The sequence below is a fragment of the Cololabis saira genome, chromosome 5, assembly GCF_033807715.1.
Source record: "Cololabis saira isolate AMF1-May2022 chromosome 5, fColSai1.1, whole genome shotgun sequence".
Classification (NCBI taxonomy): domain Eukaryota; kingdom Metazoa; phylum Chordata; class Actinopteri; order Beloniformes; family Belonidae; genus Cololabis; species Cololabis saira.
In genome coordinates, this window is record NC_084591.1 from 8,513,720 (window position 1) to 8,531,260 (window position 17,541).

At 46.8% G+C, this 17,541-nt stretch overlaps 1 protein-coding gene across 3 annotated transcripts; it reads left to right on the forward strand.

The window, feature by feature from the left end:
- The first annotated feature begins 1,582 nt into the window (after positions 1-1,582).
- Positions 1,583-8,129, forward strand: LOC133444585 (calcitonin gene-related peptide-like). Of its 3 annotated transcripts, none has more exons than XM_061722432.1 (4): positions 1,583-1,723; positions 2,550-2,643; positions 3,129-3,263; positions 5,333-5,529. In XM_061722432.1, the coding sequence occupies exons 2-4, from the start codon at positions 2,558-2,560 to the stop codon at positions 5,523-5,525; spliced, it is 414 nt and encodes a 137-aa protein (XP_061578416.1). In that variant the 5' UTR covers positions 1,583-1,723; positions 2,550-2,557; the 3' UTR covers positions 5,526-5,529. The 3 variants fall into 3 exon arrangements, with proteins under 3 accessions (XP_061578416.1, XP_061578414.1, XP_061578415.1); XM_061722430.1 differs by lacking the exon at positions 5,333-5,529 and adding an exon at positions 7,967-8,129 and having other exon boundaries at positions 1,611-1,723; XM_061722431.1 differs by lacking the exon at positions 5,333-5,529 and adding an exon at positions 7,970-8,129 and having other exon boundaries at positions 1,611-1,723.
- Positions 8,130-17,541: the final 9,412 nt, after the last annotated feature.

Genomic DNA, 17,541 nt, shown 5'->3' on the forward strand with positions numbered 1-17,541 from the left:
CCATCCATCCATCCATCCATCCATCCATCCATCCATCCATCCATCCATCCATCCATCCATCCATCCATCCATCCATCCATCCATCCATCCATCCATCCATCCATCCATCCATCCATCCATCCAGTCCACCACGGGGCCCCAAATAAAGAAACAACCAGGCACTGACACTGACGGGCAACTCAGAACGACCAACCATCCTAGCAGGCCTGTTTTTGGACTGTAGTGTAAGACCAACTAGCATCACAGGTTAGCATAAGCTAAGGTGGGCGTGGCTTCCCAGGCCTGATAGTCCCCCCATTTTCAACATGGTGCCACATAGCACAAGAAAAAAAGAGGCTTCGAAACTACTAAAGAAACTCACGGCTTGCATCGACTTGGGTACCGTACAGAACGGCAAACTCTGGTAGAGCCTGAGCGTCGACTTTAAGAGCCAAAGTTTAAACAACAGCTTCCTTACAAACCCTTTAAACTCCTTCATGGCCCTTTCAAAGCTCTGCAATGAAGGATCTTAACTCTCAAACACTGAAACTCGTGTGGAAGCTTATGAGAAATTTGATTCATGACGGCAGGAACGTATTTGCCCCGAATTCCTCGGGACTGCAGAAGTGCAGATGTGCAGATCATGGCCCGTGGACCCGGCCAGTGACCCGGCTGCCGTCTGCAGTGATTTAGCAGCCGAGGCGCTGAGCCGTGGGGCTCAATAGCACTAAAAGGCTCATCCCGCCTAATGGGGCTCCTCCGTGACGCAGCCGTGGAGCTGCCACCCCTCCCCTCTGTTTACTCTGACATGCACACACACACCTTCCCTGGAGAACACACACACACGGGTGTATTCTGAAAGCATCCCTGCACACATGTGCTGCGCGGTAATGAAAAGGCCGGCCGTCGGGACACGGAGCTCAACAAACAGTTGTGTAATTGCTTCAGAGAAATGGCCCCTGTCGCAGGCCGCCATCGATCGGCGTGTAGGAGGAGGTCCGGGCGGCACCGATTGTTGCCCGGCCGACCGGTGTCACTTGTGTTTGACTGTAGTTTTACTGCAGAGCACATGTGGCTCGCAGGAATCCTGCACATACGACGGAAGCTGCTGGCTGGAAGTGTATGAATGAGGAGCCCGGGGGGTGCGTCACCGTGCAGTTGGCATCGTTCCCCAGCAGATGGCCCCGCCTGCAAGTGCTGACTGTGGCGGTGGAGGCATCAGGGCGGGGCGGCGGCGCCCTCATCGATCCGGCATTTGAGAAATAGCATGAAAATTTTACATTTTCTGAGGGGGGTTCTTTAAAAGTTTATTGCCGTAGACACCAGCCTCGCCTCGCCTCCCACTTAATTAATGACATCAATGCAAATTGGAGGATAGCAAATGGTCCAAATGACTGGTGAGTTTTGTGAATGGAGCACTTAGTGACTGAGCAATGACGTCAGCACTGAAGCCATATCTCTTCTCGGCGAGCCAAGACAGAGGGGCCGGCCTCCCATTGGCCCGCCGTGGCATCAGAGCGACGGGATTGGCCAGCGGCGGATAATTAAACACCTACACAGTCCATGCACGGATCCAAGTGGTGGGATATATAGACCGGTGCGTTGGCGCTGCGTGCAACAGAGTCAAGAGTTGGCCTGCAAGTTGAGCGAAAGTTACCGTGTTTTTTGCAGAGACATTCGCTGAGATATATATTTATTTATTGTTTTTTTTGTACTTTTTTTCGCCTGGTGAATTTCACTGAAGGTAAGTGTTGCCTTGCGTTGTTTGAGTTTGGGGTCGTTTGAGTGTCGGTTGTTGATCGTTGAGGGGAACGGACCGCTGGGGTCACGGGGCACCGAACAGCGTTTATTTTGCTCAGAGTCCAGTCTTCTAGCTGGGATTAAGGGGAAAGAGGAGGAACGGTGGGAAGGAGGAGAAGGAGGAGAGGGGGAGGAAGAACACGGAGACGGGAGGTTGGAGTGTGTCAGCCGTGATGTGTGTGTTGGGGAGTAAGTGCTGGCAGCTCATTACGCTAATGCACCGTCTCTTAGGGAGCTGGCACGCTCTGATCCCCCCCCACCTCCTCTCACAGCTAGGATGCTACACACACACACACACAGACACATGCACACACACTCCAACCTGCAGACCTGTAGCGCTCCTGAACCAGCGGCGGAGGGACTAGCGCGTCCTGTTCTCTCAGCTGGAGGCTCCGGAACAGCGAGCTCCGCTGAGGAAGAGGAGGAAGGGATGTGTGCGAGGACGGCGAGGAAGAGGAGGCTCAGGGGACCCGGCGCCACCGCAGGGATCGGTCGGACCAGGCAGACCTGGAAAACCTCGTAGACCTCGAAAACCTTGTAGACTTCATAGACCTCCAGACCTTGCACACTTGCCAAACTTTGTAGACCTCGTACACCTTGTTGACCTGGTACAATTCGTACCTGGTACAATCTCCCAGACATTGTAGACCTTGTACACCTCGTAGACCTCGTACACTTCATACACCTCCCAGACTTCGTAGACCTGGTACACCTCCCAGACCTTGTAGACTCCCGACGGCTCTGACGAAGGTGTGTTTCTCGCCCATCAGGGGGGACCATGGTTATGCTGAAGATCTCTGCGTTCCTTGTCGCCTACGCCCTGGTCATCTGCCAGATGTACTGCTCACAAGCCGCCCCCGCCAGGTGAGACGCTCACACATTCCCGTACAGGTAGCAGCGAGTAATGATGGTCGAGGGTTTGAATCCTCCTTGATAACTCGTTTAACTTTTAAAAAAACGACACTTGTTGGTGAAAAAGGGCAAATTGATTCACGTGAGATGAACGAGATCCGTGCACAGCCCCGCCCCGTCCCCCCAGGCTCCCATGAGGCCATTGATTCGGTCATAAATCTAAAGCTGTGTGGACACGCCCCCCCCTTTCCCCTCCTCCCCCCTCAAATGGGGCACTTTCTGCAGATTGCACCCCCCCCGGCCACCCCCAACCCCCCGGTGTTGGCCGACGGCCCGCCAGCTCAGACGTCATCCCCTTCATAGGTGGTGACGTCTTGCCCCCCCCATCCTCCCCAACCCCCCACACTGCAGGTTATAAGTCTGATGAAGTATTTACATTAATGCTGACTTCAATCCCTTAACTCACTCTGACCCTTGACCCCGTCCACCCCCCCCAGACCGGGTCTAGAGTCCATGTCAGACCGAGTCACGCTCACGGACTACGAGGCACGAAGGTTACTCAACGCCATCGTCAAGGAGTTTGTGCAGATGACGGCGGAGGAGCTGGAGCAGCAGGCCACCGAGGGAAACAGGTACGAACGACACGGCGCCCTTCAGCCCTTAAAAAACGCTCTTTCAACGCGAGGACCCGAGTTATTATCCCCAAGGGGGATTTTTAAAAGATAGAGAACTAGAGATGTGGGTGAATCTCCAGAGACGTCATGAGGCGTCGGCAGGTAAGATGCGACACCAGGGATGCAGAGATGCGTCCACTGCAGTCCCCCCCTTCCCCACCCCCCGTCTGCAGCTTCGTAGAGAAGTAAAACCAAACAATGATTGAATAAAGCTCATTTCGTCCACGGCTTTCGTCCATGTTTGAGTCCAACGGGTCCAAGGCTTGTTTAGTTTCACTTTAATTTGCTGATTCTCTTCGTCGGACAAGAATATTTTGGTTTTTTAGGCGGGTCAGCATCACCACTAAGTATTTAAAAACCCTAAATATTCCTGTCCCACTCAATTAAAGAGAAACTAAACAAGCCTTTAACCCTTTGGGCTCAAACGTAGCGCCGGTGAAGCGTAGGTCCTTCAGCATGTTCTGGTTCTCCTCTGAGGATCGTCCCGGGTTCAGCCGGAGGTACGTACACCCCCAAAGCGAGAATAAAGAGCTAGAACCCCCCAGGTATCCTCTGTCACAACCCTGCTCCCGCATCTTGAAGTCATGTGTTTGCACTGCTGCACTGTTGCACATTTTGTATATATACTGTGATACAGAACCTTTTCTATTTTATTTTGTACTATTTTAATTTATACTTATTCTACTTTTTTTAATAATTTTTTTTTTATTAGATATTTTTATTAGGGGGTAAGGCACAGTAGAACAGGAAACAATTATATTTACATTGAGTATCATATTATTTCTAATGGCAATCTACAATATATAGGATATTTGACCCCATAAAAAATACTGTGCATGTCGATGGAATGAGAAAAAGATATACAGTCTACCTCCTAGGATGATTTTCTTAATTTAAGGACAAAAATTACACAATTCAAAGAAAATAATTATAATGATAAATAAATAACTAAAAATTATTTAAAGTAATAATTAAGTATTAAAGCTACACAGTATAAATTAAAGAATAGATGAATAAAAAGGAAAAAAAAAACAAAGAAAAAGTGAACAAATAAATAAAAAGGAAGAAGAAAGAGATGAAGAATAAAGAGAGAGAAGAGAAGGAGGGGGGGGGGGGGTCTATCAATCAGTTGGCAGGGACTGGAGAGAGTGGAAGAATGTAAGAAAGGGAAGCCACTTATTATAACATTTTTTAGTGCTACCTTTCACTGAGTATCTGATCTGTTCCAGCTTCAGAAAAGACATGATATCGTTGAGAAACTGAGTACTAGAGTACTCTAGGTATTAGTACTAGAGTACTCTAGGTACTAGTACTAAGAGCCTTAGTCGACCTCCAATGGAGAGGAAGGTGGCGTCTCGCCAGTAAGGAAGTAAAAGCCAAAATGTGTAGTTGAGTTGAAGCAAACCGGCTCTAGTCCTCTGGGAGCCCGAATACGGCAACATGGGGGGGAGACTTTAATAATCACTAAAAGTATTTTTGACATGGTGTCAAAGTAATTCAACCAAAAGCAAGAAAGTAGAGGGCAAGAGTAGAACATATGGCTTAAATTGCAGGATGAGTCATGACATTTGTCGCATTTACTTCGATTTTTGAAAGAAAACACCACTCCGTGCTGCTTTAATTTCGTTGTAAGCCTCGTACAACGGCAATAAAAGCCTGAATCTGAATGGATCCGTTTGACTTGTGCGAGCGGCTGGAATCCCTGCGATGGAGGGCGCATGAGTGCGGTTCAGCAAGGTGCATGACGGTTTCTGTTTGTGGGAGTAAAAAGGGTGGGGGGTGCAGGTTCTGGTGCATGGTGGGGGGGGGGGGGGGTTGGTTCAGGAATGAAGGCATGGAGTTGAGAGGGTTGGGGAAGCATGAGGCGGTGGAGCATGAGAGGCGATGATGCTGATGCTGATGCGGATGCTGATGCTGATGATGATGCTGATGATGATGGTTATGATGGTGATGAAGGTGCATGTGTTCCTGCATCCGTGGGCCTGTCTCCTGGCATGTGTCCTGTGTGTCCCCTGTCTCCCCAGCAGCATGGACCGGCCGCTCAGCAAGCGCTGCTCCAGCCTCAGCACATGCGTGTTGGGGAAGCTGTCGCAGGAGCTGCACAAGCTGCAGACCTTCCCCCGCACCAACGTGGGGGCCGGGACGCCCGGCAAGAAGCGCCGCGCGCCCGCCGCCGCCGCTGACAGCTACAGCTACGGCGAGATGTTTGACAGCATCTAACCCCCCCCTCCCATCCACCTTCCACCCCCCCTCCTCCCCTACCTCCCTTTCTTCCCCCCGAGAGTCTCAGATCTGCAAGTGCATGATGCCGACTTCACCTGCCCGGTTGACATGAAGGGTGTGACTTTCTTTTACTCCTTTTTCCCCCATTTTTCAGTTTTTTTTCTGGGGGGTAATTGAGAATAGAGGGTCTGCATTGACGTCACTTCCCCACTGGACCACGCCCCCCTTACTCGCACTGAGTGGCAAAACATCAGCAAAAACGGCTGCAACTAGTGGAGAAGATGGGATAACTACAGAAGAGTATTAGGGCCAGGCAGGAGAAAAGATATTTGAGAGGGGAAGATTTTTTTTTATTGTGCACTTCGAGAAAAAAGTCAAAATGTTGAGAATAATGTTGAAATACAATTTCAAGAATTTTCTGGATTTCAACTTTATTCATGAAATTTTGATTTTTTTCTCAACATTTCGACTATTTTCTTGAAATTGTGCTTCAACATTAATCTCAACATTTCAACTTTATTCACGAAATTTTGACTTTTATCTCAACATTTCGACTTTTTCTTAAAATTGTACTACATTATTCTTGACATTTCGACTTTTTTCTCAACATTTCGACTTTTTTCTCGAAATTGTGCTTCAACATTAATCTCAACATTTCAACATTATTCTCGACATTTTGACTTTTTTCTCGACATTTCAACTTTTTTCTCAAAGTGTATAATGAAAACAAAATCTTTCTCCCTAAATCTTCCTCCCTAAAATTTTTATTTTTCTCCTGCCTGATCCTAATACTCTTCCGTAGGATAACAGCTGATTATGGGCTTAACTTAGCGTCAGTTGGATTTGACAGTGACCCGTACAGTTAGCTACCCAAAAATCCAACATTACCTGATACAAAATGGGAACCGCAAATCCACGTTTTGGTGCCTGGAATCCAGTTGTTTCTGCGAATTGCAGTGATCCATTTGTCTCTCTTGGGTTTATTTTTTGTCAGTCTGTAAAACGATAACTCTTTTTGATAAATCTATGAGTACAGTCGATCGCACAACAGCTCTTTCCCATTTTAGATGTTTTCCAGTTGCTCAAACTGAAAGTTTACGCTGCCACTCAAGGCTGAATTATGGTTCTGCGTTAAACCTACTCCGTAGGCTACGCGGCTACGCGGGAGTCTCTCCTTAGCTTACGCCGTAGACTGACGTGCACCTCCCAAAAATTGTAACTACGCGTCGAGGCAACGCAGACCCAACGCAGACCCAACGCAGACCGAGAGGGCTGTGATTGGTTTGCTTGGTAGCAACGCATTTCTGGTTCCAGTTTTCTGTCGGTCGCCATTGTTCACTGTGACCGGAAAAGCCGGAAGCTAAACAAAGAAACAAAGAATCAACGACGACAAGACAACGATAACAATAAAATTATTGTAATTCAGCCACGTTGGAGGTTTTTCGAGCATGAATCGCCTTTTCTTTTCTCCACAACCCCCTAGCGCTCTGGGGGGGGTATTGCACTGCGGCGAAATGGATTGACGGAGAAGTCCGAAAGATTCACAACGGCGTCACGGCAACAGCGTAGGCTCTGCGTTGGTTGAAATACAATTTAGAGAAAAAAGTTGAAATGTCGAGAAAAAAGTCGAAATGTTGAGATTTATGTTGAAATACAATTTTGAGAAAAAAGATGAAATGTCGAGAATAATGTTGAAATACAATTTCAAGAATTTTCTCAACATTTCAACTTTTTTCTTGAAATTGTACTACATTATTCTGGACATTTCGACTTTTTTCTCAACATTTTGACTTTTTTCTCAAAATTGTGCTTCAACATTTCAAATTTATTCACGAAATTTTGACTTTTTTCTCAACATTTCGACTTTTTTCTCAAATTGAACTACATTAATCTCAACATTTCGACTTTTTTCTCGAAATTGAACTACATTATTCTCGACATTTCAACTTTTTCTCGGCATTTCGACTTTTTTCTCGAAGTGCATAATGTTCTTTGCGTTGGTTTAACGCAGAACCTTAAATCAGGCTTCAGTCTTTCTGCCACTCAGTGGGCGTAACCCGCCGTGAAGTCGCACCTGTGACGTCATGCGCATTCCCTCTATGATTAGCTCCTTTAATCTGAGACAATCCAACGGTCCATGTGGACTCCTCTGGTGGAGACTCGGAGAGTCAAGAGTCAGGGTTTGGGGTGGGGGGGGGGGAATCACTCGATGTAACCGTGAATAAACGATCCACTCATGCGACACCATGTTTGTTGTTCAATAAATGTATTTTTCTACCGGTGGGAGTTAGTCTGAGTTCCTCCTTCGGGACACGAACCCGGTCAGTTAGACCGAGAAACGGAGGCTGCCGGCGGGTCCGGAGGTAAGAGAGAGGAGACGAAGTGCATGCTGGGAGTTTGGGTGTGTGTGGGGTCGTAACCCCGTCTCTCTCCTGAAGCAGCGTTACAGCACAGAAGCGGGCCTGCAACACGGCCACCTGCGTCACCCACCGCCTGGCCGACTTCCTGAGCCGGTCGGGGGGGATGGGCAGCAGCAGCTTCGTCCCCACCAACGTCGGCGCCAAGGCCTTCGGCCGGCGGAGGAGAAGCCCCCCCATGTGAGGTCGCTGGACGTGGACGCTGGACGCCCCCCTCCCCGGGGGGGAGGCCAGGGACACGGTAGGACCAGCACCGGGGACCGTTTTAGTTTCAGTCTGGTCCCTGGGTCCAGCTATCATGTTAGTTTGTATTAGTTTCATTCTCCTTTTAGTCGTGTTGACTAAAAGTCTGAGCATTTTAGTCTTATTTTAGTCAGAATTGTCCATTTTAGTCTCCATCTCGGATGGATGGATGGATGGAAGGAAAAAAGGATGGATGGATGGATGGATGGAAGAATGGATGGATGGAAGAATGGATGGATGGATGATGGATGGATGGATGGATGGATGGATGGATGGATGGATGGATGGATGGATGGAAAAAAGGATGGATGGATGGATGGAAAAAAGGATGGATGGATGGAGGATGGAAGAAAGGATGGATGGATGATGGATGGATGGATGGATGGAAGAAAGGATGGATGGATGAATGGATGGATGGATGGATGGATGGAAGAAAGGATGGATGGATGGATGGATGGATGAATGGATGGATGGATGGATGAATGGATGGATGGATGGATGGATGGATGGATGGATGGATGGAAAAAAGGATGGATGGAAGAAAGGATGGATGGATGGATGGATGGATGGATGAATGATGGATGGAAAAAAAGGATGGATGGATGGATGGATGGATGGATGGATGGAAGAAAGGATGGATGGATAGATGATGGATGGATGGATGGATGGAAAAAAGGATGGATGCATGAATGGATGGATGGAAGAAAGGATGGATGGATGGATGGATGGATGGAAGAAAGGATGGATGGATAGATGGATAGATGGATGGATGGATGGATGGATGGATGGATGGATGGATGGACGGATGGAGGGATGGATGGATGGATGGATGGATGGAAGATGGATGGAGGGATGGATGGATGATGGATGGAGGGATGGATGGATGATGGATGGATGATGGATGGAGGGATGGATGGATGATGGATGGAGGGATGGATGAATGATGGATGGATGATGGATGGATGGATGGATGGATGATGGATGGATGATGGATGGAGGGATGGATGGATGATGGATGGATGGATGGATGGATGGATGGACGGATGGAGGGATGGATGGATGGATGGATGGAAGATGGATGGAGGGATGGATGGATCAGGACGGCAAAACTCACGTCTCTTCTCTTCTTCTCTCTTTCAGACGCCTGAGAAGAAAAAACACCTGAAAAGGAAAAAAAACAACAAAAAAAGAAGAAACCTGAGCAGAACCGCCCCTCCCCCCCCCCCCTCATCCTTCCAGGAAGCCCCGCCCCCCATCCGTCACTCAAACCTTTGCTTTTGGCATATAAGAGAAACAAACCAAAAAAAAACGACAAAAAGAGAAAAAGAAAAAAAAGGCTCTTTTCTTTCTGTACATGAACGAACGAACTCCTCTTTTTATACTCGAACACGAGCGGAAATAAAAAGCGAGCAGCAGTGTCATCAGTCTTTTTTCCCATCAGTCACCTGGTCAGAGCACACCTGTCCATCAGCGAGGCCCCGCCCCCATCAGCGAGGCCCCGCCCCCTGCCCCGCCCCTAGCCCCGCCCCCACGACGGCTGTTGTCTTGTGCCTTGATGTAGAACAATTTCCATGATTGTACAGTTGTGTTTGGATAAATCAGACCCGACCGAGGATGAAGAGAATGACAAATATTGTAAACAACATTGTGAAGAAAAAAAAAAACAAACCAAAAAAAAAAAAAAAAAAAAAAAAAAAACATTTCAGCAAGATTAAAATGTATTTTAGATACACTTGGGTTTGGGGTGCTTGTGTTGTTTCTTTTATTGACAGATATGTACAGAAAAGGTACAAAACTTCAGGATAAAATGCAGTCACAAATTAAGGACAATAAATTATATATCAAAAATAAAAAGAAGGCTTGAGGTTTAAGGAGGAAAAATAAATAAAAACAAAAGAAAGGAAATATCATATTTTTCACATAGGCTTCTCGTTTTAACCGCTTTGGGGTTTATGCTCTGTTTAAGACTGTCTGAATATTAATATAGCTTTGAGAACAATTATATTTGGACATTGGCTAGCAAATTTAGTACAGTGAATATGATTTTTAGCAATAATTAAGAGAAGGTTGATTAAATATACTTTGTCTGCTTGTCATATCATTTTTTGATACACCAAATAGTACATGTTGAATGCTCAACTTAAAGGAAGAATCACCTTTTGCATTTATAAAATGATTAAGGTCAATCCAGAGAACATGAGTATATGTGCAATTCCAGAATAAGTGAGCTATTGTTTCATCAACATTACTACAAAAAGAACAGAGTTTATCTTATATTTAATAAGATTGGTCTTGACTGGATAGCATCTATGAAGTATTTTAAAAGTAACCTCTCTTACTTTGTTTGTAATAAGGGGGAGCTTGTGTTGTTTTCACCGAAACAGCTGGAAACGTGCAGAAACTCTCCTGACGGGACCGACGCTGCATCCACACCTGCAGCCGGACTAATTTTTATCATTTTTTATCCACTTTTATTAATTCTTCAGCTTCAGAGAACTTGAACGCACCACCGCCTCCTTCTTCTCTTGCTCTCCAACAGATGGCGACATGATTGTCCTCAAAGTTCGAGCCCAACTTAGGAGGTACTACGAAGGAGTATTAGGGCCAAACTAAGACAAAGAAATTTGGAAATTACGAGAATAAAGTCGTAAAATGAGAACAAAGTCTTAAAATTACGAGAATAAAGTCATAATGTTGCGAGAATAAAGCCGTAATATGAGAATAAAGTCATAATGCTTCGAGAATAAAGTCATAATTTTGCCATAATAAAGTCGCAATATTACGAGAATAAAGTCATAATAAAATGAGAATAAAGTCGCAATATTACGAAAATAAAGTAATAAAAATATGAAAATAAAGTCATAAAATTCGAGAATTAACTCATAATATTAGGAAAATAAAGTCATAAAATTACGAGAATAAAGTCGTAATATTATGAGAATAAAGTCGTAATATTACGAGAAAATTTTTTTAATATTCTCGTAATTTTACGACTTTATTCTCATAATATTACGACTTTATTCAGGCAACATTATGACTTTATTCTCGTAATTTTATGACTTTATTCTCATAATATTATGACTTTATTCTCGTAATTTCCAATTTTTTTGTCTTAGTTTGTAGAGGTACAGACTATTATGACAGACTATAAAAGTTTAAGACTCCCTGAACCTCATCCTAAGTTCTCTACAAGACGTCATCTCGTCTTCGTGAGTCTCTTAAATTTGACCTAAGATGGAAAAAACCCACCAGATATTTTAAAACCAACCCCCCCTCGACTGTTTCCACCAGGTCTCAGAGCTCTGGAGCAGCGAACCGTCCACTCGTGTCCAGACCTCTGCAGAGGCACGTCTTCATCGTCGTAGTAACTCAGGAGGTTTATTTATACGGCCTCAAAGTGCTTCACAATAAAATAGACATCTTAAAAAACATTAAAAACATTAAAAACATGGAATACGAGACGTTTAAGACGTTTACGTTTAAGGAACCATCAGTGAAAGCATCATCTGAACATGTTAGAGAGCATCAGCCGAGTCCTGAGGACACCAGTGAAGTCCTGGGTGTCCTGAGAACCGAGAACCCGAGTCCTCGAGAGTCGGAGCAGACTTGAACATTAAAGGAGCTTGAGGCAAGAATAAGAAATGAGACTCATTAGCGCCACGACAGCCGTCGGGGGTACTGCAGCCAACAGCGAAGCCGGCACGGGAGAACGGGAAGAACGTGCATGCAGCGTCATGTGACGTCACATCCACAGCCCAGCGCGGGAAATTCGGGCCCGGAATTGCAGCACATTTTGCAGCACACAGCCTGTTCAAGGCAACGGAGAGATACACTAGAGGGCTTATTCTTTTTGGTTTGCAACGCTTCATCTGACATTATTACTAGAAAACTTAAAACGTATACGCATTTTTTTCATAAATCCTGCCCCATGCATGCTCCTTTAACTTGGTGAAGCCGGACCGTCGCCTCTAATAGCACTTTTCCACCAGCACCTACTCATCTCAGCTCGACCTGGTTTCTTTTCCACTACAATTCAGCACCTGGAGCAGAAGTAGAAGGTTGGAGTGAAGCTGCTGTGACGTATTTGATTGTGTGATCTAAACCAGTGATTCCCAACCCGTGGGCCATGGCCCCCTGGTGGGCCGCAGAGGTATTGCAAGTGGGCCGCCAAATCATTTCCAAAAAAGTATGATATTTTTTTTGGGGGGGGGGGGGTATAATTATATAAAAATATACAGAATAATGTTTTAAATGTTAAAACTCAGTTATGTTTAAAATGATATTGAAAATGTTTAAATATTATTTTCATTATTTTGTTTTGTTTTCCTTCAAGTATTAGACATGTGACAAGCAAATGAGCGATAGGAACTTTTGTTGTTATCGGTCGGACCACTTTGCAGCGGGACTGCATTGCACTTGACTTATTTACGTTTGATGCTGATACCTGAAACTGGAGTATAAAGATGGATAGCTGGCTAGCAACAGGGGGAATTTAAAAAGATCGGAGGTGGTCCGCGAACATTTTTGAGACGTAAAAGTGGGCCCTGAGTTGGAAAAGGTTGGGAACCACTAATCTAAACAAAGAAGACAACAACACTAAAGATGTAGAACCTGTAGGAGATGATATTTGTGCTGCTGGGTCTGTGGCTTGTGTTCGATATCAAGTAAAAAAATGAGAGTGAGAGAAGCTTTTTAATGTTTTTAGTTTGTCTCTGCTGCTGAAAAGTCTGTTGGGATCCGTGAGCAGCTATGAAGTGACAGAGTTCCTGGTAGATCTGGTCGTTCCTTATCTCCCGTATAGATCCCTTTTTAATTCTCTCCTCAGCACCAGGTTTATGAACATCTGCACCTCAGAGTTGGATCACCAAACAGACTTCTGCTGCCGTTGCTGGTGGAATAAAACGAACAAGAATCCGTCAGAGTCTCTTTCTCTGATCATCTCAGACGTCTGACTCCAACCCCCCGACCAATCGGTGGCCTGTAGTGTGATGACATCACAGCCCGACTCAGCCACTTAGAACCTCGGCAGAATAGTTACAGAAAAGTATCTACTCGGCACGTTAGACCCCTAGTGGGAAAGAACCAAACAGAGTGGAGGAGTTAGGCTGAGTAGGTTCTAGTGGAAAAGTGCCATAACAGAACCACCGGTCTCAGGCGAGTCTCTTCAGGAGGTCAGAGGGATTATTCACGGGTGAAAAACAGCCAACACCTCCTCTGTCTCGGTATCGTTCTGGTCTTCAGGTCCAGGACCATGTTTGGATAAAACCAGCAGACCAGGGGGGTAGACGGTGATGGTCCGGGGAACCTTCCAGGGGGCTTTAGGGTCACGCTCAGGTGAGATGAGGTCATGTGACTCAACTACGACCCCGAACACGGCCGAGCACGGAGGTTGTTTCTGTCAGCCGGCATTAGTTTTAGTTTCAGTCTAGTCTTTGGGTCCAGCTTTGGGTTCACACCTCTGGTTGTGTGCGTGGTTTCACGCATCGCTCCCGTCGTTACGTAACGACCGGAGCAGAATCTTATTGGCTCGTAGAAGCAACATCACACTGGACGGCTCATCCGGGCGGCTGTACAGACACTGCAGAATTTGGTTGCTTTCCTCCTTCTCTGAGTTGGCAGGCTGAGGGGAGACCACTTTATATATGTTAAAGCAAGAAAAAACCTGGGGGGGGTCTCGTTCAGAAAGTGGGGAGGTGGGAAACAGGAAGCAGTCGATGCCGTTTGGCTGCACGCTTGAACGCCAGGCGAGCAGCGGAGCGAAGGCCTCGTTCAGCCGGAGCTCCAACAATATCCTGAACTCTTCTCATGAAGTATCTGAGGATAAAACGACTGGAATCAAAAACAGACAGTTAGATGACGGATGTGAAATCCAGCTTTTCCACTCGAGCTTCGTTCCCAGATCAGATTAAATAAGAGACTAATATGATAAATGATGCCGTTAAAGTCGAGGGGTTGAAAGTATTACAAGTATTTCCACTGGTTCTGTCTGGAGCCGTGAAGGAATCCTCACGGAAACTTTCCCTGCCCCCCCCCACCACCATCCCGATGTCCTCAGTGGCTGATTCGGGCCCCCCCCCCCGATGTCCATGATTCGGGGGTCGGCTCGGTCTGGATCATCGGTAACGAGGCCGCGGCGCTAACGAGCGTCGCAGCTTTAATGGCTCACAGCTGGTCTGATTGAGGGGGGGGACAGGGGCCCTTCCAGCCCGGAACCAGGCCGTCCGTAGAGCCCCCCCCGGGCCCCCGGGCCCCCGAGCCCCCGTCTCCAACCACAGGACGCGGCGGCGGTCCGGTTCCCAGAAGCCCACACCACAAACCCCGACTCCAAATCTGGGGTTTTGGAAGAAGCTTCGCTCGAATGTTTAGAAGAGTAATTTGAAGTTTGGAGAGACGCAGGGCTGAAGTCAACCATGATGCATCTGTGCACGCAGCGTATCATTGTGGGGGGGGTTTGTGACTTCCAGAGGTTTCAAAACCGTCTCAAACAGCCACAGATCCAGCTCTCAGCTGTCATCTGAAGAGCTGCACAATTCATGAGGTCGTAAATAAAAGCTTTGAGAAGGGGGTGGGGGGGCATACCAGGAGCTTCCAGAGGTCCTTAAATACAACTCTCTGTTCCAACCTAATCCAACTTTATTTATAAAGGGCTCAGAGAACAACCACAGTGCTGCACAGCAATGTTCATAAATACTGAGCTTCCAGGAACACTGGGTTCATATCCAGGGCTATGTGGGGTCGACCCCCCCCCCTTTAGATGGGATTCAGTTCAGAAAGAAACTCTCCGATTGTCAGCAGTCTGGCAGTAGCGTGTGATTGGTTCAGGAAGGTCACCTATGACCTTCCTGAACCAATCACCTTTGACAAAAGCTGATATGACACAATGTGTTATTAGCAGGATGTCCAAGTAATTTGCTGAATAGGCTCCAGCTGATCCAAAATGCAGCAGCACGAGTGCTGACAGGAATTAGCAGGAGAGACCACGTCTCTCCAGTGTTGGCGTCGCTCCATTGGTTACCCGTAAAATTCAGAATCCAATTTAAAATTGTATTACTTGCGTATAAAGCCCAAAACGGCTTAGCTCCGCATTATTTGCAAGACCCGATAGTGCCTTATGTTCCTGGCAGAGCTCTCCGCTCCCAGGGTGCAGGTTTACTCGTAGTTCCTAGAGTATCTAAATGTAGATTTGGAGGGCGGGCGTTCTGCTATCAGGCACCACTACTATGGAACCAACTTCCAATCTGGGTTAAGGAGGCTGACACCACCTCCACCTTTAAAACTAAACTTAAAACATTTCTGTTTAGTAAATCCTATAGTTAGTGTTTAGTAAACCTCTAGCTGGTGTTGGTAAATCTCTAGGTAGTGTAAATGTCATGCTGAGTGCCAGGCTGTGTCTAATTGTTTGTTTATTATGTTATTGTGTTAAACATTTTATTTGCATGCATGTTTTTGTTGCTTTGTTTAGTTATTGTTCTTTGAAACGTAACTTTTTCTGTGTTTTTGAGTTGGCATGCAATTACCTGTTTTTTGAGTTGATTAGACACAGCTGAACACCATTAAGGCAGGAACCGGAGTCTGACTGACAGCTGCAGTGGCCAATGAACCACTGCAGGCTGGCCCCCCTAGACCAATGGTGGACCAGGGGAGGGTTCCCTTCCCCCTAGATATTCAAGGGAGATCCATTCGAGCTAGAGAGTGGAGGAACGAGAGTGGATGGACTGTGGTGGCTGGACGGAGAATGGGCAGAGCTGAGCAGGATGGACTGATGTACGGAGGCCCATGGAGGCCGGGGATCCCTGTTGGCGTGGGCCTGACTGCCGACGCTTCCAGAGGGGGCGCTAGAGGACAGTGAGCCCGGAACGGAATGACTGAGACTGTTCATCTTTTAACCTTTTTAACCTTTTATGGATTGGCCATTTTAAGAACAGTTCTCCCATTTTAGTGCCATTTTCCCCACCCCTGATTTTATAACAGTCTTTGCGCAATACATGTTTGTTGCTGCACCCCTGCTTTGTTTGTGGGTTACTAAGCGCTGCTCACCCTCGAAGAACGAACTTATTAAGAACCACCAGTTTGACATAAAATCTGGTGTTTTAGAGCTCCTGTAGTTTCTTGTGCTGGCCTCCCCTTCTCCTCCCTTTTTTCTCTTTTGTCCATGTTGCAGCATCCTCTGCCGGACACCGGAACCTGCAGCGTGGGAGTGAGAGGGACAGGTTAACGACTCCTCTCCTTGGCCCTGCCCCTTCTCAACCTTTCCCCGACCCTGCACCCCAACCTGGGACTTGATGATTGGGCCGGAGCTTCGGGAGCTGCGTGCTGGCCTGCAGTCCCCACCCCTGGTCATCCCGTTGCTGCTTCCACCTGCCTGCTGTGCTGTTGCCGTCACTGACCCACCAGTCTGGCCTTCGGCAGGAGGGTCCCCCCTTATGAGCCTGGTCCTGCTCAAGGTTTCTTCCCTCCTAAAGGGGAGTTTTTCCTTGCCACTGTTTGGCTTAAGGTTTTTCTCCCACTAGGGGAGTTTTTACCTGCCATTGTTTATGTAATAACTGCTCGGGGGTCATGTTCTGGGTATGGGTCTTTGGAAAGCGTCTAGAGACAACTTTTGTTGTATTAGACGCTATATAAATAAAATTGAATTGAATTGAATTATGACAGCAGAGTGAGCAGGGAGCAGAGGTGAGACGGAGGATTTGTGAGTTTTGAGTTGCAACCAAAGTAACACGACTGTTGTGGTACTTGATGAACATGATCAGGGATCAATATCAGATTAGAATGCCTCCACTGACGTAAATTACATACAGCAGTACATTTATGTATGAGAATGGGCGTGGCATGGTTTCCAGCCGATGGCTTGCTGGCACTCAGCACTGTGTTGACTTCTGAGCACATCTGCCGAGTTGCTTGCCCAACCGGTCCACATGTCGGCCGTAGAGAGGACCGTGGGGTACTTTGTTGGGGTTCTCGGGGGTTCGGGGGTGCTGTTTTGGGTCATTCAGCCTCTTTACAAGCAGGTTTGGTTCATTCCAGCGTGAGAACTGGTCCATCCGGGCGATGGAGGGTCTTCAGTTTGGCGGTCTTGAGAGTTCCTCTCTGCTTTTTGCAGATGATGTCATCCTGTTGCTCCGGTTCGCGTGAAGCGACGGGTTTGAGAATCAGTATTTCCAACTCTGAGGCCATGAATCTGTCAGAAAAAGGGTGGAACGGCCTCTTCGGTACCTGAGTGGAGGAACGGTTGTCATGATCACGAGTCGGGGGGTAAAAGAGATGATCAAGCAGAACCGTGTGACAACTGATCTGATCATAAACTGGGGGATGGATGGATGGATGGATGGATGGATGGATGGATGGATGGATGA

Excerpts from the sequence above, each read along its gene's own strand:
- LOC133444585 (XM_061722432.1), top strand. The coding sequence starts at position 2,558 with ATGGTTATGCTGAAGATCTCTGCGTTCCTTGTCGCCTACGCCCTGGTC. Across the intron at positions 2,644-3,128 it reads TCACAAGCCGCCCCCGCCAG|ACCGGGTCTAGAGTCCATGT; the intron begins GTGAGACGCTCA and ends CACCCCCCCCAG. Across the intron at positions 3,264-5,332 it reads CAGGCCACCGAGGGAAACAG|CATGGACCGGCCGCTCAGCA; the intron begins GTACGAACGACA and ends TCTCCCCAGCAG.